We start from the raw sequence: 26,770 nt of genomic DNA, 5'->3' as shown, positions 1-26,770 counted from the left end.
AAAAAAAAGACCCTGATGTTGGGAGGGATTGGGGGCAGGAGGGGAAGGGGACGACAGAGGATGAGATGGCTGGATGGCATCACTGACTCGATGGACATGAGTTTGGATAAACTCTGGGAGTTGGTGATGGACAGGGAGGCCTGGCGTGCTGCGATTCATGGGGTCGCAGAGAGTCGGACACAACTAAGCGTCTAAACTGAACTGAACTGATGTCTCCTTACACCACAGACCAAAGCCACAGTTAAAATACAAGGCTGTATACAACAAGTCTCAGGAAGCAAGCTCTGTGTGTCCTTTAATTCCTTGTGTACTGAAACTTACTCACGTGGGTAAGAAAGGCAAGAGGAAGGCAGCACGTGCAGAGTTGGGCGAGGCTGCGTTAGTGCCGGGATGTGGCTATGACAGTCTGTTTTTGACTCATCCTCCCTCCTGGACTTTTTCCCCCTCAGTCAAAACCACCTCATCAATCACTGACTTCAATTCTGATTGAGAGATTAAGGAGTTCACTTTTCTCTAAGGACATGTATATACCTTTCTATAGCCCTTTGCTGACTATGAACTGGACTGTGGTCAGTGCTGGAAATCAGTCTGTGGTTTAGGAGACAGAAGATGCTAGCAGTGGAGGCACAGCCTGGAACAGAACAGAACTGATTCATATCATCAATTCTACTTATTTATTCGGGTTGATTATAAATAAAGATACCTGAGAGCCACATAGAGATAAATGAGTCAGCAATCCACATGTGCATCTGCAGCTGGTTTACATCTAAAGGTCAGACTCTGCTCCTGGATTCCCAAATTAATCTTTATTTATGATTCTAATTATCTTCAATATTAAAAACGTTATGGGGAGGGAGGAGGGAGAAGGGTTCAGGATGGGGAACACATGTATACCTGTGGTGGATTCATTTTGATATTTGGCAAAACTAATACAATTATGTAAAGTTTAAAAATAAAATAAAATTAAAAAAAACAAACAAAACAAAGAGCGATTTTTATTTTGCTCCTCTCCTACTATCATTAACCCCCAGGTGATTTTCCCTACATCTAGAACATCAGCCTGAAAGATAAAGACGTATCCTTTAGGTGAGAAAAGAATAAAAAAGAAGAGCTGTGTCTTACCAGAAGCCTCTGGGGGCTACAAGTGACTGGTACCTTCAAACACAAACTCTGTGGTCTTAATCGTTTTGTAGTCTGCTATATCTTGTATTACCCCCTTAGAAACCTGACCCACAGTAGGTACGCATTGATGAATCTTGGAGAAGGAAATGGCAACCCACTCCAGTCTTCTTGCCTGGAGAATCCCATGGCAGAGGAGCCTGGCAGGCTACAGTTCATGGGAACACAAGAGTAGGACACGACTTAGTGACTAAACCATTGATGAATCTAGAAAATCCCTAATGCTTTTTGGCACACAGTCTCTAAAAGCTCCAATTCCTATTCCCATCCCACCTGCAAAGCCCCTTTCACACTGCAATTACAGGATAAATTCAGATAGGACTGTCTGCACAATATGACCATAGTATATACCATTAAAACATAAATGACAAGTCTCTGAGATGAGGCCAAATTCCAGGAAGAAAGGAACGGCGGCAAATAAACTCTCCTTTCCATCAAGTGCTAAACATCTGGAGCTGATTTCCTGACAGATCTACTTTACATTACTACTTAAGCAATTTACAGCTAAGAGCAGGCTGCCATCCATTATCCTTCCCACAGCCCCAGGCAAAGCTGATCTCTTACACTTATCACTCCTCACCATCAGAGTTTTTAACTACAAGTAATTTCCAGGCTGTGCATGACAGGGAAGCTAGAGATACAGCAGAGAATTCAACGACTGGCCTGTTTTCTCAATAAAAGCAACAGATTCTCTGAATGCAGCCACAAGGGGCACGAGTCAACAGTTGACTTTTCTTATGTTCTTTCTCTCTGCAATATGCTGAAAAAAGAGGACAAATAGAAAAAAAACACTTGTGTGACACAGTCCTCCATCCTCATCATGTATTTGCGGTTACCAAGAAAGAAACTTCTTACTTGGAGATCTTTATGAGATGGATAAACCACTACTTCTCAGGTACACTGAAATACAATCCACAAGCAGAGAAACTGCATCAATCACTTCTACACAGAAGCTTCCAGTCCTATTCCTCCATAAGACTAAAAACTAAAAATCAGCTTGTCCTAAGGCCCTTGCTGCTGCTGCTGCTGCTAAGTCGCTTCAGTCGTGTCCGACTCTGTGCGACCACATAGAAGGCCTTTAGCAATCCCCAAATTGAAAACACATGGCTTCCATCGGGTTGATTCCAACACCAAGGTCTAGATATACAATAGCATCACGAAGAATGAAAATCTGTTTGCATGTATTTTGTTTAAAATGACACATACTTAGGTTTCATTAATGCTATTTTCATGCTTTATAGGGAATACAGTTCAGGAGAGAAATCTGCAAACCAGTGTGGGGGAAAAGAACCATATAATAGAGGCACTGTCTGTTCCCAGTAACCCTGGGTAAGCCACTTGACCTTTCTATAACTGCTGCTGCTGCCGCCAAGTTGCTTCAGTTGTGTCCGACTCTGTGCGACCCCATAGACAGCAGCCCACCAGGCTCCCCCGTCCCTGGGACTCTCCAGGCAAGAACACTGGAGTAGGTTGCCATTTCCTTCTCCAATGCATGAAAGTGAAAAGTGAAAGTGAAGTCGCTCAGTCGTGTCCGACTCTTAGCGACCCCATGGACTGAGTACTGGAGTGGGTTGCCATTCCCTTCTCCGTCTATACTAGCTCTCCTCAAAAATAAAATAGGAATACTACTACTGACCTCATTTATCTCTTGGAGTTGCACTGCTTCTCAGATGAAATAAAAGATACAAAAAAATGCCTTGTGGAATTGTAGATTTTATGTTCCAATTCCTAGGAATACACTCAATATATGTTTACCAAATGACATACCCAAGAATACCCATAGCATTTTTATTCCCAGTTGCCAGTGTTTAGAAACAACCAATGTCCGTCATTAGGAGAATGGATGAAAAAATTGTGGTATAACCACAAAAGAGAATACTACATAGCTGTAATAAAGAATGAACAACTTTAACATCATGGATGAGTCATAAAAGGCACGATTCCAATTATATGAAGGTTGAGCTAGGCAAACTACTCTCAAGTGACAGATGTCAGAATACTGGGCAGGGTATCAGGGATCCTTCTGAGGTTTTGGAAACGCTCTGTATTTTCATCTGGGCAGTGGGCACCCAGATATATGACTATGTAAGAATTTAGCAGTGTTCATATTTGAGATTTGCGCTTTTACTGTATGTTCTAGCTCAATAAAAAATTTATTTTTTTTCAATAAAAAATTTAAAATCATATCTTAAAAATATCAAGCTCTAAACAAATATAAAGTAACAATGTGACCTTTTAACTACTGCTTTTCTTGTACTAACATATAGAACTTCACTAGGGATTTAAGGCAGACAAGGAAGACAAAACAAAGGAAAATGTCATGGGATCCAACAGCGGCCAGCAGTCAGAGACAACTGTTCTCAAGAAATGATCCTTAATTCTAATCTTATAATCTTTCACAATGCTTTGGGGATCTTTTTTGGAAGAGGCAGCATGAGAATCTTTTATGTACACGTGGCTGGTGGCATTCTATGGTGGAGGCATAAAAACGCATAGAGTCCAGAGTCTGGACTCTAACCAATTCTGCTGGCCATGAACTTGTGACACTGAGAAAGTCAACTTCACCTCTCTACACTGCCTCTGGAAAATGACCAGATCACTAAGCTTTGAGCATCTATGAAGCTAAGATGGAAAAATCAATAAATGTCAACAGCAATACAGAAGGCCAGATTAGGCAACTATAAGGAAAACAAGTGCTAACATGATGCCTTTTCCCCCATAAGAGTTTGTATCAAATGATTATTTAGACAAATCTCAACCTTGGAATCCTGTGAGAAACAATATTCCAAAGCCACGGGAATAAATTCTCTTTCCTCTCTGTGCTCTTAATATGGAGTAAAAAGAATGGAGGGCTGGGGCTCAGTCCTACCACTGGATTCCTGGCCAGTGGCACTGCGAGACTGTAAGCACATCGTTTTATGTCTCAGCCCTAAGTTTCTTCATGTGTATATATAAAATAAGGAGTTTGGACCAGATCAGGATTTTTCAGGTTCTGTTCCCTGAGGGCTCTTCTAAGTTCTCAGAGCATGGGTAACCCCAAATTTCCACTCCCACTATCCATCAAGGGAGAAGTATCACCCTTCTGTGTTTTATGTATCAGGCTTCCTTTTAAGCTTTCAGTTTTAAAAATAAAAACTCAGCTAGATCATCATTAGGATTCCTTCCAGCTGAATAAAATTCTGTACAACTTAAGCCAATATCCTCTGCCTTAGTTAAGAATCTGACTTGTTTAATCCTTTTAGCCCAGGGCTTCCCATCATTCTTTGTTGTCAGGGGCTCTACCTACTAGGAGTCAGTGGCATGCCCCCTGCTGTAACCACCTGGAATGTCTCTGGACAATGCTAATATCTCCTGGGGTATAAAATCACTCCTGGCTGAGAACCACTGTTTTAACCCTAACACAGGTTAGTAGGAAAAAATTAAAAAAAAATTTTTTTTATAAAGATGACAAACTTTGAATGAAGAATCAGCCTTTCTTGACCTTTTACAACTCCAGGTCTCTCATGGACCACGGATGGTTCCCTGGTCCTGGACTGTGATGCTCCTGGAATGTGGCAGGATAAACAGGCACAACTCCTACCCACCACAGAGCCAAGCCCTGTGAATGAGATGACAAAACGTGCACAGGAGCTACAAAGTCCTCTCCATGTTGTCGCCAATGGCAAGACTTCATCTTTTTATGGCTGAGTAGTATTCCGTGGGGTATGTATACCACATCTTCTTTACTCATTCATCATCAATGGACACTTAGGTGTTTGTTTTTTTTCCAATCTTTGTTATCATAAATAATGCTGTGGTGAACACCAAGGTGTATATATCTTTTTGAAATATGGTCCTTGAGAGGATTATGCTAAGTGAAATAAGTCAGATGAAGAAAGATAAACAATGTACGATTTCACCAAAACCAGAACAAATGAACAAACCAAATGAAACAAAAACAAACCCATAGATACAGAGAACAGACTAGTAGTTACCAGAAGGGAAGGCATGACGGGAGGGTGAAATGGGTAAAGACGGTCAACTGTATGGGATGAATGGAAATCAAACTTTTGGTGGTGAGCGTGTAGTGTACACAGAAGTTGAACTATAATGCTGTACACAGAAATTTACTAATGGTATAAAGCAATGTGAACTCAATAAAAAGAAACAAAACTGGAGGAAAAATACATATACAAACATCGAACATTAATGGCATGTCTAACTAACTACCAGAAAACAGAAAAAGTGAAAGAATTCACGAGTGGAAAACAGGAGTTATATTTATATCTAGGCTTCAAAATCAAACAGAGGTATCAGTTAGCGAAAGGAAAAGTGACTGTCTAAGCTTATGTCAAGGCTATGGTTTTTCCTGTGGTCATGTATGGATGTGAGAGTTGGACTGTGAAGAAGGCTGAGCACCGAAGAATTGATGCTTTTGAACTGTGATGTTGGAGAAGACTCTTGAGAGTCCCTTGGACTGCAAAGAGATCCAACCAGTCCATTCTGAAGGAGCTCAGCCCTGGGATTTCTTCGGAAGGAAAAATGCTAAAGCTGAAACTCCAACACTTTGGCCACCTCATGCGAAGAGTTGACTCATTGGAAAAGACTCTGATGCTGGGAGGGATTGGGGGCAGGAGGAAAAGGGGACGACAGAGGATGAGATGGCTGGATGGCATCACTGACTCGATGGACATAGGTCTGGGTGAACTCCAGGAGTTGGTGATGGACAGGGAGGCCTGGCGTGCTGTGATTCATGGGGTCGCAAAGAGTCAGACACGACTGAGTGACTGAACTGAACTGAACTGAAGCTTATGTCATGAGAGAACTTTCTAATTCTACAGCAAGAATGACTTACCTATATTCTCAAAGAATCATAAAATCCACACATTTCTAGAATATATCAGAGGGAAACAGCTGTCCTTAAGATGGGCAAGTGTAAAGTCATGATTTAATTTTCATTTAAAATGGGCATCCCTGAATAATAATTCCTTTCAAATCATCATTTAACAGCAATAATGTGACAGTGTGCCAACTTTAAATAACATGGTCAATATCTTGAAATAATTTTAATGGACTATGAGGATTATTCTTCAATGTCTGAATACAGCCAAGTTTCTGTAATTGATTCTTTGGGAAGTGACCAAACATAACAGTTGCTTTGAAGAAAATGTAAATGAGTATTTTATTGTGTGGTCAAAACTGATTATACTTCCATAACTTGGCTAAGAGAAAAAGCTGAAGCATGTCTCTCTTATTAAAACCACAAGGAATCAACTTCCTTGAGCCAGAATTGTACTAATTCTCCCCATTATCATCCGTATGTACCTTCTCTCTTCCATAATTCCCTCCAAAAATCAACAGGTGCCATTAAAAATTAAAAAAAATTTTTTTAACATAGAGGACTAAGTTTTTATTCTGGAAAAAAAAAAGGGGGGGCTCCTGTGATACCGAAGCAGACACAAAAGCATAATCTTACAGGTCAGACATGACACAGTGTGTGCCGAGAGTCAGTCACAACAGCAAGCTTCACTCTGCTATGTTGACCAGGCTTTCTCTCTGTTCAAACACAGTGATGTTTTCGGACTTATCTTAACCAACTGAAATCAGTTCTGTTGATATTAGAATCATGTAAGGACACCCATCCGTATCTAGTCTTCACTGAAATTCTTCTCTGCAGCTTCATTACCAGACATTAAAATTCCTGATGGTTATGCTCTGTGCTCTTTAATTCCAAAGGTGATATTACATTTGCAACAAAGACTAAGGCCCAGACACACTCGCAGGAAGCACATTATCCCTTCTTAGCTTTCTTCCTTTTCTCGTGTTCTGGCCTCACTCAACTCTGACACCCTCGGTTAAGAGGTACTGCTTAGGGGAAAAGACTGCCTTTTCAGGTCAGGGCTTTCCGCTTCCTCCCAAAACTGTAACGTACTCAGCTCTCAGCTGGATGACAGATTTTTTTGAATGCAATAATGATTAAAATGAAACTATCTGCCTTATTTTACCTGTTTACCAAAAGCTGATTGATAAGCCTTCACTCTACATGATTTTACGTGTCACCTTAACTCTTCTATGGTGCCCAGCTGTTATGGCAAACACTAGATGTTGCTGTGAAGGTACATTATGAATGTGACTAACATTTACAATCAGCTGACTAAGTAAAGAAGGTTACCCTCAATAATGTTGGTAAGCCTGATCCAATCAGTTGAAGGAATTATGCCCCTGGAATGTAATACAGAAATCCTGCCTTAATTTCCAGCTTGCTGGCCTGCTCTATATATTCCACATTTGCCAGCCCCTACAACTGTGTGAGCCAGTTCCTTAAAATGAATCAATCCCCCCTCCACACCCTCCCCCCACACAGTATTGGTTCTCTCTGCAGAGCCCTGAATGACACACCCTAGTTCCAGGGGGAAGTATTATCATGCCATTGCATAAAATAACAAATCCAGTTAAAGGGCACTCTGAAGCCCACAGTACTCAGTCTTGACTGTGGCAGCAGTGGGTACAGACATCACAGAACTTTCTCTGAGACAACCGTCAGCATCTTGAAGAATGCTTTTTAAATTCTGAGATCTTACTTCCTGAGAGCAGGGGCCATATCTGTTCTTTAACAAAATGCTTTTGCCAGGCAGAGTGCTTAATAAAAAGTCTTGTATATTCTAATTTCTTTGCCAAACAATATCATGTTTTTTGCCAAATGTGTTTTCTGAACTGAAAATTCAAGATTTTTAAACTTTGGCCTGCGTTTAGCCCATAGATGAACATCTCCGGCCTTGTTTCCGCTATTCCCTTAGATTCCTGTTCATGAGTCCCTGACCAAGCTCTCCCTTACTGGGCAGTTAATTTTTGAGTCTCCAATGCTTCCTTCTGCTACTCTGTAAGCAACTGAGTCTCTAGAGGGTGGGGGTGCTGTTTTATCGTTCAGTACAGTGCCCAGCAAACATACTGTAGCCCAGCAAACATAACTGACGGCTGCCATGTGTTGTACTAGCAAGGCTGGGTCAACCACCGACTGTAAATAACACTGGATGTTATGAACCATATACTTCTGAGCTACTCAATTTAATTTCATTGAAATTTCATCACAAATATACAGTATAATGAAGAAGAACTGAGCTGAACAGCTGTATGTTTTTGACTCACAACTGAATCAGATGTAATGCTCATCCTCCACACAGGAAGACACCAAGTATGTTGACCATTTGCATCAATATGAAGTCTTTTTTTGTTGTTAAAAATAACCTGGTGACTAATGTGTGGCCTGGGTGGGGATCACTGGGCTAGATGGATTTCCTAGCCTTAACCAGGGTCTACTATGGATCACAAACTCTAGAGGTACTGAAGTGCAACTGTAGGTGAGTTCTAGAAACATTATCGTAGTTTATGGCAAACTGAATGAGATTACAATTTCTCCTATGAGGATGCTGCAGCTGAAGCAATTTGCCTGTTGGTTGAGTAAAGAACGGTACAGTAATCTAGTTACCCCTAGAATTTTACTTCTTCAAGGAAGAATGAGCACCAAGAAAATAATCTCCACCACAATAATTCATCTAAAGGCAGGGAGTTAGCCCGCAATACCTTTTTGGCTTCCTCAGTGGTGACAGAGCTTCCAGGGGCGTCATCTTTGGTGATCAGAGTAACTCCATCTATAAAGTAATTCACAGAGGAAAATTCAAGTACAGAGACTCAAGCCCAATCCCACCTTCCTTTCCACCACACCTCCTCCCAGCTTTGCATGGGAGATTTTTGGAATTATTAATATAAAGGTGCTCTTCTCTATAGGAAATATAAAGCTTTATGAAAGATGCTGAACTCTCATCATTTTTTCCATCTTCCATCGCCCTTTCTCCTATGTTTGCTTATAGAAAATGAAAGCCACATCACAAATGTTACCTGTTGTGTGAAGTCTTTCTTGATTCAATCTCTCCCTTAGAACTCTTCAGATCACTTTGTTTATCCCTTTGAAATAGCTCTCACCATACTGTATCCTGTATGACTGTAAATATTTTATCCCTCCTAACAGATTATACTTTCTCTAGGGCAGGGATTACATTTTATTCATTCTTCTATTTCCCTCAGTGTATGTCATAGCAGGAGCTCAGTAAATAAATGCAAATTGAGTAACTATGCTTTGGTCCAAACCCATTAGGTACCAGATACGGGAATCTGTAGACTTTCTGACTTCTAGCAGTGTGACCAGCTATTGATGGAATGGCAGAAAGCTAAGGTCAGAAGGAAACACGCTCTTACAAAGATCTTGCCTATCATTTAGCCTAGAGTGTTGAGTTGAACTCAGAGCAAATTAAGGATGGAAAATTTACCCTTTAGTTTTCTCTTCTTAAGATTTTCTTCTGTCTCAAATGGTTAATGCACAAAACGTTCTCAGAAAAGCACATGCATTTAACATCCATTTGTACCTAGAAATGGCACAAGGTCATGTGTATTCTCTCAACAGGATGGAGATATATATATATATGTATATATATATATCTATCTTGTGTATGTCCTTCAAATTTCTTTTCAGCAAGCAATATACCGGAGGCATTCAATAGCTACCAAAACCAAACTCTTTCATCTACTGGGTCGACAGCAGAGACACAAAAGTGATTTGAGTAAGCCCAATTCACCATCTATTCTAATTGCTTTTGCTCCCCAGTGTAGAAGTTAAAGGGCTGAAAAATTAACTGTTAGGGAAATGGTTGTTTGTGTGATGAAAAACTGCCTGTTAGAAGCAGAGATGGGCATGTGACTCCTTTTTTTACAGAGTTTGCAAAGAAGGACAGGTTGAAACTAATTTGGGGGCTCTACTTCAAGTACAAAGTTTTGTACTTTGCAACATCATTGTTTTCGTAATATGTACTTTTAATAGGTAATATCTTGTGTTTCGGTTCTGAAAGAAAATCAAGCCAGGTTAAAGGAAATGGGCAAAGGGCATGATGGAAATCAAACAACAAGCCTAAAAGTGAAAGAATGTTTGTTGCCCTGTTTCTATGTTTAATTTGCATTAGTCACTGTGAATAAGTGAGTGGCTTTGGTGCATGAAGACACTGGTTGGCTAATATAAAATGCCCAAGAACATGGCAATGAAAGACGGAGGAAGCAAAATGTGGGGGAGATTAACGAAAGTGCTATGGTCCAGCAGGACTTACAGGTCTAAGAATCTGAGACAGGGATCAATGACTGCCTATACAGCTTCTTCGGTCATCAAACAGAAAGGCACAGTCATGAAAGGGCCACACTACACAAAGAGTTTAAGATGGGACTTATATGTTTACTTATTATTTATCACTTTGTAGTTCTGCTTATTAATCAAGATTTTCAGTTCACCAAATACTGAGCATTTCCCAAATCCACATGGAAAAATCCACACGGGACGTCATCAGGTCCTCACATAACACATCACACAATATAATTTATATTTAGAACTTATACTTGGAAAATATAGCATAACTATTTTAAGAAAAAGACAAAAGACACCTTACCATGGACGACAATTTCCCAGAAATGATTTAATTGTTTAACTTCCACTTTCTCTCGAAGGGCTTTCAGGAAATTGTTAAAGCGCTGCTCTTCTGAAAACTGCAAGAGCGTGTGGGGGTAGGGAAGGTGGCAGGTCAGAGCTCATACAGAAACATAATTCACCCCAAAGCATTTTATACACACACACATACACACACACACACACATATACACACACACAAATCCACCATATTTAATTATTAAACACACATAAAATGTTCTTCTTTGGTAAATTTCAGCTTTGTTTGCTAGGAGTTGTAAATCTTTCCATCTGTTGAAGGCACAGAAATTTCCATAGCTACCCAGGTTTTTTTGTGGCCTGGTACTTTGTTCTTTTAGGTTTTAATATAGACAAATTCAAACAAAAACAGAGCAATTTAGTGGATGCTGTGCACCCATCACCTTTGTAACATCTATACCCTCACTTTCTCCCACGACTCTTGGGTTGTTTTTAAGCAAATTTCAACCATATTAGCTCATCTATAAATATGCAATATCTAAAATATAGACTTAAAAAATTCACAAAAAATTAATTATAAGAGTAATAACCAGTCAGTATTCACATATTCCCAACTTTCTTTTTATATTTTTAGTTTAAAAAAGGTCATTAAGATTGACTAATATGTCTCTAAGGCCTCTTTGGCTCCTCTCGCACCTTTCTCTCTTTCTTTTTTGGAGTCCAATGACCTGGTGGTTTAAAGGACACGCGGTGGCGACAGTGCACGGAAGTGTTCTCAGATGCTCTCTCCGGGCAGCGGGGGGTGTGCGCACTAAAAAACACTTCCACTACCTTTTCAGCTAAGCAAATCTTTCTCCACCTGACTGAGTCATCTTTAGTCTTATATTGACTCCATTTGGCCAAAAGTTGATATTTGATAAAATTGATATTGATCTGTAGGGCATTTGGTTTATCTACTTCTGAATATTTCATCCCATTCTAATTTTAACAATATTTTTATTTTCTTATCACTCTTTGTAACTACCTAAACAATTCAAGAAGTAATTTGGTCATTCATCAATCCTCTCAATAATTATCTAACTGTATTTTCTCCATCCATTTCCTTAAAATAGTTAGCCAAACAGAATCCAATAGAAGAGAAATTTGGTTGGCTCACTAAGTAGAAATCATAAAGCCAGGGCTATAGTGTAACAAAAAGCTAACTTCGAGGGATACAACATCCCAGTCACCCACCCATCTTTATTTTTCCTCAGAAATGACAGCAATAGTAACATGAGCTAGTCATTTCTACTCCTCTTGGCATATGTTGCTCTTCACAGTAAGGATGATCATTTTCAAAGCCCAGGCTTATCTGTGGGGTGCTGTATGTCTCTCCCCTGTGATGGTGGCCAACTGTTTAGGAAGAGGACACAGGATAGAGTTACCTGAATGGCTTCTTCCCTGAAGGCTTTGATGCAGTCCATGCTCTTCATGAAATACAGTGTTTCGTTAGTATCCAAAAACTGCTCGATGTGATTTATTAGCTGGTGACTCGCTAGGACATAAGACAATACATTTATTTTCCTCAATCTGAGTGACGCTTGTTAGAGAGAATGGATGCTCCTGTGTGCCTGTAAGTAGTGTGTTTTTATGGATCAAGAGCCTCCCTTGTGGTCTGTTTGCACAAAAGCCATTCTTCTTTTAAGGGGGTGGATGGGAAGGAAAGATGAAATGCAGAATGCTGATTTCAAAAGTCTACATTTAAAAGGTTTGGGTAATACTGACATTTGTCAAGAAATAAAATTTCTTAAGTGCTTAGAATTATAGCTAAATATTTCTTTTGGAATTTCAAACATTAAGCTGTTATTGCTTTTTATTTACCCCCCAAAATTTAGGGACCATTTGGGTATCTCAAAAGTGCATTTCCTGATAACATCATAAAAAACATATCTTCTATTTCCTCCCCTAATTCCACTCAGGATAAATGTCAAATAGTGTCAGACAAAGAAAAATAATCAGCCAGGGACACTCCACCCTCTTCCAATCACAGATCACATTAGAAAAGACCAGCCCTCAACTTAATTTAGTAATATCCCTATAGAATGGAAAATCATTGCTACTTATCTTCTGCCCTCAGTTGAATCTCAAGAGTCTCTAAGGTACTCAGCACTCTACGAAGCCATGGATACTTAACAAATGATAATGGTCAGCAAGCAACGTCATAAGTGATACAGAAAGAGGAAATGCATTAATAACGTTACGGTTTCCAAGATGGGCTGCAATTTGAGACTGCCTCATAAACAAAACATTCTTCATTTAAAAAAGCAGAGGAAATTAAAACATAAAGTCATCAGGGAACTTAAAGTGGTTAAGCAGGTCAAAACAGACTTATGATCTGTGCAGAAGAACAAACCAAGGAGACAGGCATAAGTCATGACCTAAAAGCTCATTCTTACTTGTTTCCTGAAACTGCTCGCTAGCTGGCTGTTCAGCAATTTGTGCTGAATGGTCAAGATGTTCTAACAGTGCACATGTGCCATTGTTGTGGCCTCATCTGAGCTTTCCCATAGTTACGAATCTGTGCCTGCAGTACTAATGAAAACTACTTTCAAGGCTTCCCTATAAAGGCTAAAGGCCGCCAGCTGAATCACAGTGACTGGAGCACTACTCAATACCTTATGAAAGACATGAAATGCAGAGCCATCAACTTATTTGCCAAGGATCCTATAGCATGTGGAAAGGATTCAAAAACTGGATGAAGTATTTCCTAATATAATAATTTTGCAGCAAGTGAAAACATCCTGGTAACCATTTCATCTTTTCTACCAAATAGGAGATTATGATCTCCATCACAACGAACTACTTAACCAACTTGAGGGATTAAAGGAAACACTTTTCTGAAATTTCAGAAATCTTTACCCATGTATCCTATAGCAGTGAATTAACATCCAACTACGATTCAAAGCAGAGAAGGAATGTTTGGATAGGACTTTTGAAACAAAGTTTTAAATAATACGACCCTGATCAGTAAGCAGAGCAGAAAACTATCAACAAGAAGCTGAGACCAACAGAAGCTATCTCCTTCTTTTAGCCTGGAAAGGGAAAGTAAGAGAAATGTTTGATATTTCCACTCAAGCAGCCTGCTTTCTCAGATAGTCTGATAGCAAGTTCACTCAGCGTTTCCTATCTGGGCACAAATGAGAATTTTTAAAGGCCAAGGGCAATAATCCCAGAGACATCACATTTCTCATTTCTTTTGAAAGGTGAATGAGGAAATCTCTGCAAGTTATAATGTAAAGCTGTAATATTTCTCTTTGCTTGATACAGTGATTATTTTAATTTAGCCTAATACATATTTACTGTGTAACTGCAACATATAAGATGCTATACTATGTTCTATAGGAAACACAATGAAGTTGAAGATAAGATCCTTGCCGGTGGGGAGTTTACTGCTAATAGAGAATATAACACATATACATAAAAATAGTAACAGAGGTCGACATGAAGAGCTGAGTGGTACAGAAATATATCAACTAATCTGAATTTTAAAAACTCTTTGGTGATTATAAGAAAGATTTGTGAATTAACTTGGCTTTTTTGCTGGGCAATGAAGGAAAAGTAGAATTTGGCTATCAGACAGCCAAAAAACAGAATGAGCAAAAGTATAAAGCAGAGAGGTGGGAAAGCACGGGGTGTATGTGGAGGAAAGGACATGGTCCAGCGCGTGGAGTCCATGGCCAGGAGTAGCGAAGAAAGAGGAGGAGAGGTGGAAGGGAAGGGCGTCCCAAGGAGAGTGAACAGTGTGCAAGAGGAGCTGGGGCAGGACAGAGAAAGTACAGGAGAAAAAGGGTTCAAGACCAAGCCTTTAAGGAACCTCAGGATTCAGAGGCTGTACAGAGGAAAGGCTGCTGATAAAGGAGGCCAAGAAGGGATGGTTAGGGAGGCAGGAGAGAGTCAGGAGGGTATGGCACCACAGATACTAAGAGAAGAAATTATCTGAAGATAAGAATTGTCTACTGTGTTATAAAGTGCTACATACATAATATTACACATTATTATTACATAAATTCTGCAAGGAAAAGAGTGTAATGAGCACAGAAGATAAAGGACTCTAAAACACAGGGTGTCCTTGGGCCTGGGAGCCCATGAAACAACTAGACAGTGCTGAATTGCTCTGCAAAACAGGCTCTGCACCCATCCTTATCTTGAATCTTGATGGCACACACACACACACACACACACACATCTTATAGAAAAAAAATAGAAAAAAATACTCAAAAGAAACTAAAATAAAGCAAATGTGAAAGCCAATAACCCACTTGCAATAATGATATGGATAAGAAAGAATACAAAGAGAAGGAAGTAGCAGTCTCAATTCTCAGTTTCCATTTAAGAATGACATCCTTACGTATCTGTGGGCCCATGTGGATTTAGTTTTCTTATTTACATGTTGGACTGTTCTGTCCTTTCCCCCAGAAGGTTCAGGAATGCAGGTAGATAAACACACCCAAACTTCAGACAAACCCAATGAATACACAGAACCAGACTCTATCCTTCTCGGAACAACCAGTTATGTGGCCTGTGCATCTGGCCCCCTACCTAGACTATTTTGTGGTTCACTGATTATAATGAACCTTTTAACACCAGTGAATAGATGTGATGGACGATGCTCTAGTATACTGAATATCAGAATGGGATGTGGATGAGGGACTTCTCATCCAAACTTTGGTGGCATTTCCCTGCCATTTTTAATAAATGTAAAAATGCAGAAGTGGCTGACAAAAGTAATCTAACTCTGGCTGGATTATGCTTTTGATGCCCCCTTCTCTCCTCCTCCTCGTACAGGAAATGCTGAGGACTGGGGTGCTTTCCTCTGCTTCCACATCAATCACGGTATTCACGCTCAGTAAATCACAGCTCCAACTATAGTTCACGAAAATGCTTTTTCAGAATTACTCAGAGGCTCAATAATACTCATTAGCAGCTAATATAAAAAATGGCCACTGGAAGGGCCATCCATCTTAGGATAGTAGTCAAGCAAAGGCTGTCATTTATCTCAAGAAGTCTTCAAAATCAAGATGTCTATTCTGGATTTCAAACCTGTCTGTTCTGGATTTTGAGGTTTTTAATAGAGGCATTAATATGTTAATCTAGAATCTGACATGAGTACAGATCGTTGATATGCAAAATGAGTTTTCATACTTATAATACTTTAGTGTTATATTAAAATCTTATCAAGATTCAAAAGTGTTATGTAAGAGGAAAACAGTGGTGTTTTTTTGTTTTAATCTGAAATGTATGCTTTTTTTCTCTCTCCAGAAAACCTTCAACACCTTCCAGAAGTGAAAGGGATAGTTGCTCAGTCCTGTCTGACCCTTTGCGACCCCATGGACTGTAGCCCACCAGGCTCCCCATCCTGGAACTTTCCACACAAAAATATTGGAATGGATTGTCATTCCCTTCTCCAAGGGATCTTCCCAACCCAGCGATCAAATCTCAGTCTCCTGCATTGCAGGCAGAATCTTTATCATTTGAGCCACCAGGGAAGCCCCCCAAAGTTCTACAAAATGAATCATCCCTCTTCCTGCTGCTCAGTCATGACCGTCTGGGGCCATGTGCTTGCTGGTCTCTGACTTGACATTTACTTACTCCTCTCTTTTCTGCAAAGATATTTCCAACAAAGTAAAAGGAAGTCATTTACTGAGGGTTTTTTTTCCCTCTATCCTACAGAGCCAAAAGAGCAGTAGTTCACTCAACCGTCACGTGTTATGTATAAGGGACTGGAAAGCTATCGCAAATGATTTTGCTGAACCCAGGCATCATTCAGGATGTTTCTCAATTTAATTCTTCTCGTGATCTCAATGCCCTTATGTGAATTTTAATTATTGAAGAGGTGCACATTTTACAGATGTCAGCAGTCAAATCATTTAAAAATGTTCAACAGTTTACATAGTCAATAATAATGGCATCTTTATTAAAGAAAATAAAGTGACAATAAAAAATCTAGCATTTAAATAAAAAAAGTATATGATCAGGTCAGTCATTAAGAGAATTAAAAGGAGTAACATCTTTCAGTAACAAATAAAAATCTAAGTGAGTAGTCCAGTTTATAGCCAATGAAATCCACATGTAAATTACTATCACTGTTTTTAAAGCAAAAAGTTAACAAGAAACATTTGCCTGGTAAGAAAACAAGTCTGTTTTAATACAGGGAACAAAAATCAGTCACAAAGAGGCTTCCCTGTGTCTCAAATAGGGTATAAACTGGCCATCGTGGGTAGAGGCTTTGTGCGTTATCAGGCAAGGTCCAAAGAGAAGAACAGAAATCAATGAATATTTAACCAAGGAAGTTTAATGCAGGCAACTGTTAACACAGGTGATAAAGAACTGTAAAGCCAACTGAGAATGGGTGCTGTAACCCAGAGATTAGAAATAGCAAGAAGCCTCTAGCACCCCCTGGCACCGCAAGGGAACAAGAACAGAGCAGAAAGGAGATAAGAGGAGGGGATAACTAAAGCCTGTCCTATAGGGGCAGAAACCATGGAGGACTTGGAGATGCTGCCCTACTCAGGGCTGAGGGTGGGTGAGGAGAAAGAGAAATACCCTGGCTTATCCCTCCCTCCTTACTGCTCACCAGGATCTGAACCCAGTAGGAAGCCTGTACCTGTGGGAGCCTGAAGATGCAACCTGCAGGGACAGGCTCTACCCCACTCCTCCCCGCAGACCCAAGGCACACAGGGAAAGGGTGAGCAGAGGATCTCGGGGCCACTGGCACAGTGTGTTATCATGAACCCACAGGAGTTGAACGCCCCATTTACACATCAGATATTTGCAGGAGACAGAAATTAACAAAGCCGTCTTTAACTTAAATAATAAAGGAATATAAAGTGTATAGGACTTTTCTTCATTACTGAACCCTTCCCATGGTGTTCATGACCTTTAAGGAGTCAATTGCACTTCAGGGAATGTAAGAACAAAAAGAAGGTATCCTAAACATTTTCTCTCTAAATGACATAAGATGTGCCGATTTATTTCTTTAAATACCCTTTCGACTTCTACTTCCAAAAGAATTTGGATCTATGATCCCAGGAATTTGTCCTGAATGCTTGTGCTTCTTGGTCTGGTATTATTCCTGTTTTTAGTTTTGTAGTCTTTAATGAAATCTGCTTACTGGGGAAAAATAAATCACTGGCGGCAAGAAGAGAAACTAAGAACCAGGGGGAAAGGATAAGCGTTATGGATCTGAAAGGGACATTCAATTGCTGTCTTGTTTTTGAGCAGGTGGACTGTGGAGTGGACACAGCTCTGCCCTTTTACCTCTGCCCCACCCTTCCCCTTTTAGAAGCTGTTCTGCTAGACTCTCTGCCCCAAATTTCCTCATGTAGCAGACAGAAGAAGTTGCCTGCCTCCCTTGAAAGAACAGAAAAAGTCAGCGGATATGACAGAGAATACCACAGCTATAATATCATGCATGACCAGTGGCACAGGAAATTGAACTAAGGTGTGTAAAAGCGATGACCACTTCAACAGTACAGATACAGCCCTGGTAGTTGTTTTTTATTATTATTAATATTTTTCTTACCAGTAACTAAAAAACTCAATTAAAACTTCACCATTTAAACTCCGTAAATTAAGTCACAGCCCGTTTTTTCATGCTTAATGATTTTCTCATTAAGTGCAGTAATTTCTTACAAATTGCACTAATAAAAGTAACTCTTGCTGGGTATTTTCCCCCTCTTTTTAAATGCTGCCTTTTCATTGATGTGTTAAATTAAAACCCCAGGCACAAAGAGCAGAGTAAATGCAAAGTCTTTATTGTTCAGACTCCAATCCGGCAGACTATGAGATCTCTTTCATTTTATTTTTGTTTTTATTTGAGCTAACTGTGAGGCCTGCTTTGTAGCCACAGGAAGAAAGATTTTGAAGGTCTCTTGGTCTTAGCTCACTCTAGAAAACAAGTGATAGTGTAAGCTAATGAGAAACTAGAAAAATGGCATTTGGTTCAGCCCACTGCCTTCAAGATCAGTTTATGAAAGGGAACATGATGCCAAGACTTTTTCATTCTGGATGAATAATATTTCCCATCTTAAATAACTTGGGTGTAAGACTAAATCTGCCCCCAAGTCAGCTGGAAATTTTTAGGCTTGCTGGTCAGTGGGTGGGGGTTTTATGGAATTCTATGGCCTTTCAATTTGTATTAAAAATTCGATTTATTTAATTTAACTCTTAAAGACCCACCAAATACATCCCATGAAACCTGAAGATTATCAGTTCATATTTACAAGGCTTATGCTGCTGCTGCTAACTCGCTTCAGTTGTGTCTGACTCTGTGCGACCCCATAGACAGCAGCCCATCAGGGTCCACCGTCCCTGGGATTCTCCAGGCAAGAACACTGGAGTGGGTTGCCATTTCCTTTTCCAATGCATGAAAGTGAAAAGTGAAAGTGAAGTCGCTTAGTCGCGTCCCACTCTTAGCGACCCCATGGACTGCAGCCTACCAGGCTCCTCCGTCCATGGGATTTTCCAGGCAAGAGTACTGGAGTGGGTGCCATTGCCTTCTCTGTACAAGGCTTATAGCAATTAACTAAAGACCAAAGAACATCCTCTCTTTAGTCTAACTAATTCCTTCATTTCTAAAGAGGAGTGTACTTTAAGTAGCGCAAAACTGGGGCATGACACTAACATAAGGAAGAAACGAAAGGAAGTCCTTTTCATCAAGCGAGGAAGTGATATCTTCCTCTCACTAATGTAATGTACATGCTATATGCTTGGAAGTATGCACTGAAGATGGGAGTAGGGAGTATAGAGGGCAGAGAAAGAGCATCTTCATAATTTTCTAAGGTCCTATAACAAATTTTAAATTCTACAATGGCGAAACATACTAAAATAAGATATTTTACTAAATACTACAGTGATACAGACAAATTCAAAACTAAAGCATCTAGATTTCATTCTGGATGAGTAGTGGGAGAGAGGTAGAATGCAAGATGACAGTGTTTGGTACTGTATGAATTTTATAGTATCTGTCCAGCTTCATACCTGAGCGGACGTCATCAAACTCATACAGGAAGTAGGCAGAAGGAACCAAGCAGACACAGAAACAGTGCAGCCAAGAGAAAATGCTGGAACAGGAGACCAATTTGGCAGTGGGATCCAGGTGGTAATCGAATGGAACTGAAATTCATGTATCAATTGAAGAGATACAGTGATGAGTGATGAGTCAGACTCCTCAGCAAGGAGAGAAGCAGATGGCTGCTAGCTGAATGTGCTTTTGGGGATGACAGAGGAGGGGGAGGCAGGACACAGAGCTTTACAATGCCTCAAGAATCTGACTAGTTCTTAAATGGAATATCAAGAACCAGGAATTTAAAAACTATACTCCATGTATCAATCTTCTTAAAAATTGGTAAATAATGATGTCCTGCGCTTATTTGGTATCTTTCCTTAAGGACCCTTCAGACCCCTCTTTTTTTTTTTCTTTCCATTTTTTTCCCCTCTGTTTTTGATTTTTATGAAGAAAGTTGTATAATATTCTATAACTCAAAATACAGAGATGCTTCTTCTCTTATGAGGCTAAGATTTATAATTAAATCCAGAAAACTTGAGGGTTAATCTGGCTGTAATTCAAAAATTCAAATCATGATGATTCCCAAGCACTATTTTATTAAGGACAATGATGCAAACAAAAAAAATCACTACTAGCCGGCAGTACTCAGAGAGCATAAAAACAAATGGAGGTTATATTTGCGTAAACCAGCAGCAGCATCTTTGATAATGAATCATATTACAATAAAACTACTACCAGGCATTAATATCCCAGGATACACAGGCTCTTAAATCTCAAGAATCTCTCTGTGGGGTTGGGGCCGGGATCTGGTGGGGTAAGAAAAACAAGGGACATTCATACAGAAGGGCAGCAAAATGAATGTCACAAGAGTATTAGCAGGCATCCAGTGTGGTCTGAGCACAGGGTACACAGAGGAGACCTGTAGAATACTGGTCTAGAATGGCAGGATGCGACCAGGTTGTGTGAAGTCTTGACTGGAGGACTAATTTCAAAGACACACAGAGTGATTAAGAAGGGCTGACCCATAATCAAATCTGTGCTATAAGAAGCTAAATCTGTACCAACACATAGGATGAGATGAATTTTGAGGGTAATTAAGACAGGATGCTATAACTGTCCAACGGTGAAATGATGGAAGCCTAAATTGTAGTAGTGGTATTTAGGATGGAAAGGAAAAGACAGATATGAAACAACTGGATTAGAAAGTGATTAAAAATTACAAAAAACTTATAACTAGGTACAAAGTGGTTAGAAACACTCATCAGCAGTAAATTCAAGAGGCAAAATAACAGCAGTAACAAAAATCCCTTATTTCTGCAGAAAGTCCTATTAACGCTCACGGCACTAGGACGCCCCATCACTTTGGCTGCTGCCTCACTAGGGATGCTTTTCTCGGGGCCCTCTCCTATCCAGCCTCTTATTGCTCAGGTCTGCCAGCCTCTTCCATGAATTCCTCCTTACATCAGTCAACCCACCTGCACCTACACCCATACTCTGCATCCTTCCTAATGTTCTGGATAGACTATCTGTGTGTGCAACTATCTAAGTTACTCCTTCCACCTGTGCCCTAGAACTCACACCTCCCCCTACTCAAGAATCTCATTTTTCTCATGTCTTTACAGACCATTTCTACGGTGACTTCTCCCAGATTTATATTTACAACCCAGGCCTTTTTCCTAAAGTCAGGACCTGTATAACCAACTTAATATGTCTTTATGTTCTCAATAAATGTCAACACCTTCCAGCTGTTCAGGCCCAAATACTTAAGAGTCACCCTTGACTTGTGTCCTTCTCTCACGTCCTATTTTCAGACTATCAGCAAAACCTGCCAAGAAAGAGTTTGACCTCTTTTCACTGCCTCTCACTTGGATCACTGCAGTGGCCTTCTAACTCATCCGCCTACTTCAACCTTGCCCAGTCTCAACAGGGCAGCCAGAGTGCCTTTTAAAACATAATCAATCAGCTCATCCTCTACTCAGAACTCTTCAGCAATTTCCCATATCACTCAGAGTAAAAGCAAAAGGTTAGGAGGCCCTACATGACGAGTGCCCCAGATACCGCTCTGATCTCATCTCTGCTTCTTTCCTCCAGCCACACTGGCTTCCCCAATACTCCTGGGCAATGCTCCCTCTTGGCTGCAAAGTGTTTCCCAGAGATAGCTACCACACTCTACCTTCCACGTTCCTCAATTCTCTGTTCAAATGACAACCAAGTAGCCAGCCTTCCTTGGTCCTCTACATAAAATCACAAGCCTGTAACAACCCCAGCATTCACTTTCCCCTCACTATCCTGTTTTAATTTTTCTCTATAGTGATGGTGCTGTTATGAGTAGAACAGGGTTCCCTCCAAATTCACGTTCTTCCCAAAACTTCAGAATGTGACCTTATTTGGAAACAGGGTCCTTGCAGAGTAATCAAGTCCAGATGAGTTCAAAAGGGGGAGGGAGTGCTGAGCCAGTAAGATGGTGTTCATGTAAGAAGAGGGAAATCTGGATGCAGACACACAGAATTCCAGCTGACGATGAGGCAGACTGGAGGGATGCATCCACAAGCTAAGGAACACCAAGGATTGCCAGCTGTCACCAAAAGCTGGGAGACAGGCACGGAATGGATTCTCCCAAGCGTCCTTAGAGAGAACCAACTTTATTGACACCTTGATTTTGGACATCTAACTTCCAGAACTGAGAGAAAATAAACTTGTTATTCCAAGCCAGCCAGTTGGTGTACTTCATTACAGCAGCCCTAGGAAACGAATCCAAGTGCTTACCACCACTTGACATAGATTTTATTCATTTACTGTCTGTATCTTGCCAAAAAGACTAGCACATAATTGGCATTCAACAACCATTTGCTGAATGGATGAATAAATGATCGAGCCCTCCTGAGTTACTCCTCTAAAAGCTTCATGTCTAAAAGACACGAAGATGTCTTTTTGTGTTCCTTCAACTTAAATCCATACATTGCGTATTCAGTATTGGCTATCACTAGGGGGAATGGACAGCCTAGAATTCTTATCACCACTCTTTAATTTTTATAGAGAAAGAAATAATTAAAACAAAGATCCCTTAAAAGAGAAAACGCAGAGACAAAGAGTAACAGCCTACGAAAGATGTATACAGGAATCAGATATATCATTTCCACATTACTATAACTATATATGCAGGCATCTTTGCTGCTGTCATTTACTAAGAATGAATTAGGCTCACCCCATCTTGCTGTAAGCTCTTTCTACCCTCTTAGGTCAAGATGCTTGACCCCACTGCCTATGGCTATAGCCTCAATTTACCGTCCTCTAAAACAATTAATCATCTTGACTATAATATAGAACATTAACAGGGATTAACAGGGTTATTCCTATGAAGAGAGAGTGAAAAAGCAAGACAGAGAACGCTGGTTATAAGGAGGGTTTGGAAGAGAGGGGGACAATGAATGAAGAGATTTCTTCTTTTTATGTGCTACTTACTGTATTATTATTTGACTCTTTTCCAATCAGTATATACTTATTTTTTAATGAGAGGTCTAAGAAGCAATTAAATCATCTTGAAACTGTAAGAGACTATTAGATATGTAAACAATAAACAATTCTATTTTTAGTGAGTTTTAAATGGAAACACATTTTTTATGGATTGGCATTTATGGGTGGCAGTTACTCTGGACACTTCTATTTCACTGATCCTTTAATTTCTTTTGTTTTCTTTCTCTACCACCTACTTCTTTCTGTTTATTACTCATTTACTTAAATGGCAGTATGAAAAAAGACCTTAGAAAATATTTAATTTCACCTACCGGCCTTCAGGTTAAGTCTACCAATTTGAATCAGATTTGTAGAAGGCAAATTTTATCTTTTGTTTATAGATTCAATCTCCTCTATAATTCCTTACATTTAAAATTCCAATGTGTAAGTGGCTTCATTGTAGTACATCTAAGAGTAATCAGAAATGGGACCATTGTGGGATAATCCAACCTTATGTGTGAGACAAATAATGAATCAAACAAAATACACCCATGCTTGAGAAAAATGGCACAAAGAAGAAACAAATGAAAGGCGGAAGCAATGAAATCTTTGATTTTCTGAATCTATAAACACTAAAGTGAGACTTGCTAACAAGTTCCTAAAACTGCCATGGTTTTCCCTGTACTGTATAAGCTTGTCATTTACTAATGTAAGGGACTTCCCTGGTGACTCAGGCAGTAAAGAATCTGCAATGCAAGAGACCCAGGTTCAATCCCTAGGTTGGGAAGATCCCCTGGAGAAGGGAATGGTTACCCACTCCAGTATTCTTGCCTGGTGAATTCCATGGACAGATGAGACTGGTGAACTATAGTTCATGGGGTCACAAAGAGTTGGACAGAACTAAGTGACCAATACTTTACTAATGTAAATGAATTCCTCCCACGAAGCAGAGAATTCTGAAATACAAACATAATCCTGTGATATATATACCTACGTTTATTTTTTTAAAACTCCAATACCTGAAGACCTTTATTTAAAATACATCCTATTATTTGAATTGACAATGTTTCTTTATTGGTACCCTGTAGACATTCACTGGAGAAGGCAATGGCACCCCACTCCAGTACTCCTGCCTGGAGAATCCCATGGGCAGAGGAGCCTGGAAGGCTTCAGTCCATGGGGTCGCTAAGGGTCGGACACGACTGAGCAACTTCACTTTCACTTTTCACTTTCATGCTTTGGAGAAGGAAATGGCAACCCACTCCAGTGTTCTTGCCTGGAGAATCCCAGGGACGGGGGAGCCTGGTGGGCTGCGGTCTATGGGGTCATACAGAGTCAGACACGACTGAAGTGACTTAGCAGCAGCAGCAGTAGACATTCACTTGGGTTTCTAGACAGTTGTTTAGCTAGATGAGGCAAAAATTATAAAGGTCTCACTAGCCCACAAGGTCTGGAGGTAAATAACCTTCTATACTCAAAACATCATGGAAAACAACTAGATAGAAAATCAACAAAGGTACAGGTTTGAACAAACTATCATCCAAAGTGATCAACTTGACATTTACAGAAGCCTCAACCTGTCAAGAACAGAATAGATACTCTTTTAAAGGACATATGAAACATTTGTCAAAAGAGTCTAAATGCTAAGCCATAAAATAAGTCTCAATAAATGTAAAAGAGTTGAAGCCACTTGAAATGTTCTCTGGTCAGAACAGAATTAAATTAAAACTCAACAACAGAAATAAAATTCGGAGTTTCCTAGTATTTGGAAATTAAACAACACAGTTCTAAATAATCCAAAGATCAAAGTAATCACAAAAGGAATTAGATAGTATTTTAATTAAGTGAGAATAAAACCAATTTATGGTGCATAAAGAATTGGCTAGAGGGAAATGTACGGATTTAAATACCTATGTTAGAAAAAAAGTTTCAAATCAATAATCTAAACTTCTACCACAAGAAATTAAAAAAAGAGCAAATTAAATCCAAAGCAAGCAAAAGGAAGGGAAAAATCAAGATGAGAGCATAAATCAATGAAATTAAAAAAAACAATAATGAAGAAAATCAGTAAAACTAAAAGTTAGATCTTCTATAAAAGAGAAACTTTATTTAGACTAACCAAGAGAAGATACAAATTGGTAAAAATCAGGAATAAAAGCAGTCATATACCTAACAACCACAGAACTTAAAATTTATAAGGAAAAAATAATATGAACAATGCTATGCCAGCAATTAGACAACGTAGATGAAATGGACAAATTTGTATAAAGATACAATTACCACCAGTGATTCAAGAGGAAATAGGAAATCTGACTAAATTTATCATAAGTAAAATAACTGAATTAGTATTAAAAACTTTCCCACAAAGAAACCAGGCCCAGAAGGCTTCACTGGCAAATTTTATCATATATTTAATAAAGAAACCATACCAATTCTGAAAAGGAGGAAAGAATACTTCCCAACTCATTCTACGAGGCCTGCATTTCCAGATACCAAAGCCAGACAAAGATACCACAAGAAAACTACAGGAAAGTATCACTTATGCATATACACAAAATAATTCTACCAAAATATGAGCAAAATGAATTCAGAAACATTCAAAAAGGATTATTTACCATGACTGACTGGAATTTATTCCTGTAGTGCAAGACTGGTTTAACAACTGAAAATCAATGAATACAGTACACCATATAAATAGACAAATAAACCCATGTAATCATCTCACAGATGTAGAACATGCACCCGATAAAACTCAGCACTCATTCACAGCAAAACTCTCTGTCCCCTAGGAATGGAAGAAAACTTTTTCAAGCTGATTAAGGGAATCTGAGAAAACTTCGAACTGACATTATACTAATGGTGAAGGACTAAAAAGCCAACATTGTACTGGATGTTCCAGCCAGTAAAATTTAAAAAAAAAAAGAAACTGAAAGCAATACAAGTCACAAAGGAAGAAGTAAAACTGCCTTTATTTGCACAGTATGATCCTGTTAGTAGAAAATCCTAAGGAATATATAAACATACAAATATCTATAGCAGCATTATTCTTAATAGCTAAAAACTGGAAACAATCTAAATATCCATCAATTGGTGAATGGATAAACAAAATGTGGCATATTCATTAAAATGGAATATTATTCAGCACAAAAAAGAATTATCGATACATTCTACAACACAGACAAACTTCAAAAACCTTATGCTAAATAAAAGAAGCCAGACACAAAAGCCTGCATATTGAGTGATTCCATTTACATGGAATCTCCAGAAAAGACAAATCTATAGAGACAGAAAGTGGTTGGCTGAGGTGGTGGTGAGAAAGAACTGACTATAAACTGTCAAGCGAAACTTTGAGGAGTTGAGGGAAAAGTTTTTCAACTGGGTTGCGGTGATGATTGCATAACCTTTTTTATTTATAAAGAATCACAAAATTATACTTAGAATGAGTACATTTTATAGCAGAAAATGCTACTTCAATAAACTGTTTAAAAACTGGCAATAAATAAGTGCAATTTAACTAAAGATTTGTGGAGATTTACCACAGATAGAAGGCGTCAGATACCAGGTGTTCTACTACAGAATAACCACTAAAAAGCTCAAACAATAAATCTTGTCCTTAATGTCCCAAGGGAACT

General features: G+C 39.3%; 1 protein-coding gene across 1 annotated transcript in view; it reads right to left on the bottom strand.

The window, feature by feature from the left end:
• XRCC5 (X-ray repair complementing defective repair in Chinese hamster cells 5 (double-strand-break rejoining)) overlaps positions 1–26,770 on the bottom strand; it is an 86,673-nt gene that overhangs the window by 4,103 nt on the left and 55,800 nt on the right. The window contains exons 17-19 of the mRNA XM_010861159.1: positions 12,064–12,173; positions 10,644–10,740; positions 8,740–8,807 (exon numbers count right to left, since the gene is read on the bottom strand). Of these exons, the coding sequence (XP_010859461.1) occupies positions 8,740–8,807; positions 10,644–10,740; positions 12,064–12,173 (275 nt within the window). The remainder of the gene's footprint in view (positions 1–8,739; positions 8,808–10,643; positions 10,741–12,063; positions 12,174–26,770) is intronic.

Source organism: Bison bison, unplaced genomic scaffold (genome assembly GCF_000754665.1).
Source record: "Bison bison bison isolate TAMUID 2011002044 unplaced genomic scaffold, Bison_UMD1.0 scf7180017864471, whole genome shotgun sequence".
Taxonomy (NCBI): Eukaryota; Metazoa; Chordata; class Mammalia; order Artiodactyla; family Bovidae; genus Bison; species Bison bison.
The sequence above is the reverse complement of the archived record's forward strand: the minus strand, read 5'-3'. Positions and strand labels throughout refer to the sequence as shown.